This window comes from Octopus bimaculoides, chromosome 8 (genome assembly GCF_001194135.2).
Source record: "Octopus bimaculoides isolate UCB-OBI-ISO-001 chromosome 8, ASM119413v2, whole genome shotgun sequence".
NCBI classification, from domain to species: Eukaryota; Metazoa; Mollusca; class Cephalopoda; order Octopoda; family Octopodidae; genus Octopus; species Octopus bimaculoides.
This window is the reverse complement of record NC_068988.1, coordinates 86,197,353-86,200,152: the sequence shown is the minus strand read 5'-3', so window position 1 is coordinate 86,200,152 and position 2,800 is coordinate 86,197,353. Positions and strand designations below refer to the sequence as shown.

The 2,800-nt window shown below is 39.5% G+C and overlaps 1 protein-coding gene across 1 annotated transcript in view; it reads right to left on the bottom strand.

The window, feature by feature from the left end:
* The window catches only part of LOC106877453 (choline transporter-like protein 1), an 86,006-nt gene that overhangs the window by 41,267 nt on the left and 41,939 nt on the right, over positions 1-2,800 (bottom strand). Inside the window, exon 2 of the mRNA XM_052969869.1 lies at positions 2,434-2,478. Within this exon, the coding sequence (XP_052825829.1) occupies positions 2,434-2,463 (30 nt within the window). The 5' untranslated portion in view covers positions 2,464-2,478. The remainder of the gene's footprint in view (positions 1-2,433; positions 2,479-2,800) is intronic.

Sequence of the window (2,800 nt, the reverse complement as noted above, 5' to 3'; positions counted from 1 at the left end):
ATATATATATATATATATATATATATATATATACGACGGACTTCTTCCAGTTTCCATCTACTAAATCCACTCACACAGCTTTGCTCGATCGGTATTTTTCATACAATTATGGACCTTGTTGGTGAGTGTGTTTTCATTCATGTACGTTAGCTGCAGCACTGGAGTGCTTTGGCTCTTGTTTCTAGCAATGTGGGTGTTTCTGACAACCTAGTCACATTATATAAACACACACACACACACACATATATATAACACATGCACTAGTTAAAGACAGATATTTTAAATACATAAAAAACACACTGAAGATTGATTGAATACGGTGCTCAATTCATTTTACTGTCCACTTTTCCATGTTGGCATGGGTCAGACTGAGTTTGTTGAGGCAAATTTTCTATAGCCAGATGCCCTTTCTGTTGCCAACTCTCACCTGTCTCCAAGTAAGGTAAATATTTCCCAATGACCAGACATCTTTTCAGGGAAACTTGGTAGCAAAGGACACCACTTGTATGATGGTGACATTCATTTACAAATATCATTTGATGTCAAGGCATGGAGTCAGCAACACACACATGTATACATATGTATATATGACAGGCTAGTTTCAGTTTCCAGTAACCAAATCCATTCACAGGGCCTTGTTCAGCCCAGAGCTATAGCAGAAGACACTTGCCCAAAGTATCACACAGTGGGATTCAACCCAGAACCATGTGGTTGAGATGCAAACTTCTTACCACACAACCACATCTGCACCTACAGTATGTTTGTTGACATGTTGCAAATATATTCACATGCCTATATTTAGCCACACTATACAGGGTGTGCCAAAAGTCACGCACAAAATAGGTTCAATGTTCCAGAATTGTCCAAGACGTGCTTCTATTTTTCTAAAATTGAATAAAATAAAATAATGAATACATACATACTCATACTTGTACATGATGACCAAAATGAATAATAATAATAATAATAATAATAATAATAATAATAATAATAATAATAATAATAATAATAACAATAATAATAATAATAACAATAATAATAACAATAATAATAATAATCCTTTCTACTGGAAGCACAAGGCCTCAAATTTGGGGGAAGGGATTAAGTCGATTACATCAATCCCAGTGTGTAACTGGTACTAATTTAATCGACCTCAAAAGGATGAAAAGTTAAAGTCAACCTTGGTGGAATTTGAACTCAGAACATAGTAGCAGGCTAAATACCGCTAATGATTCTGCCAGCTCCTCACAATAATAATGATAATAATAAATGCCCTGGTGCAGTACCAGACAGTGGCTCTCATGGCTTTTGATCTTAACTGATTGGAAGTGTTATCATGTATGTTTTTTCTTAGTGTAAAAGATGGGCTACAGCAAATATTCTGTTCAACACTGCAGATTTGCTTGTCAGTTGCTTGACTTTAACCAGTTGAGTATGTCTCTTAGCAGCTGATGGTATGTGCATCTCTGATCACAAGCAGAATTAGTCAGGGAGCATCATAGCAATGTGTTGAGAGGAATTCTTTGGGGTTTGAATAATTCACCTCTGGAAACATGGGTGTTTCCTTCATCGTCCTTAAATATATACTCTTTTACTCTTTTTACGTGTTTCAGTCATTTGACTGCGGCCATGCTGGAGCACCACCTTTAGTCGAGCAAATCGACCCTGGGACTTATTCTTTGTAAGCCTAGTACTTATTCTATGTGTCTCTTTTGCCGAACCGCTAAGTGACGGGGACATAAACACACCAGCATCGGTTGTCAAGCAATGCTAGGGAGACAAACACAGACACAAAACACACACACACACATACATATACATATATATATACGACGGGCTTCTTTCAGTTTCCGTTTACCAAATCCACTCACAAGGCTTTGGTTGGCCCGAGGCTATAGTAGAAGACACTTGCCCAAGGTGCCACGCAGTGGGACTGAACCCGGAACCATGTGGTTGGTAAGCAAGCTACTTACCACACAGCCACTCCTGCGCCTATATATATATATATATATATATATATTAGTCCACTTTGCTAAGTGGTTGGTGTTAGGAAGGGCATCCAGCTGTAAAAATTCTGCCAAAACAGTCACAGAAGTCTGGTGCAGGCTTCTGTCTGGCAGGTTCACCCATGTCAAACCATCCCACCCATACCATCATGAAAGGCGGACGTCAAACAATAATGATGATATAGATACATTACACTACTTTGTAATTGATCTCTACATGAACTGATAGCTGAGTCCATAAGAAAAGCTTACTGCGGTAGCCACACAATTTCTTTACCAAATCTTATACTACTCATTTGTGTGTGTGTGCGCATGCACATGTGTACAAGGATTCAAAAAAAACAAAACCTGCAACAGTAACAACAATAAGCACATCAATAATATCAACTGCAACAGCAGCAGTAGCAACAAGATCAATTTATACTACCTTATCGTCTTCACATCCACAACACGCCATTCTGCTATATCTCGGCTGAAATGAAAGAAAGGAAAGAGAAAAATGTAAAAAAAGTAGAACTAAATTAAATCCATACCCAACACCACTACATTTACCACCACCACCACCATCACCACCACCACCACCAACACTACCAATACCACCACCACTACCACCAGCACCACCACAACCATCACCACCATCACCACCACCTCCACTACCACCACAACCACCAGCACCACCACGACCACCACCACCAATACCACCACCACTACCACCTCCACTACCACCACCATCACCACCACCACCACCACTACCACCTCCACTACCACCACAACCACCACCATCATCATCATCA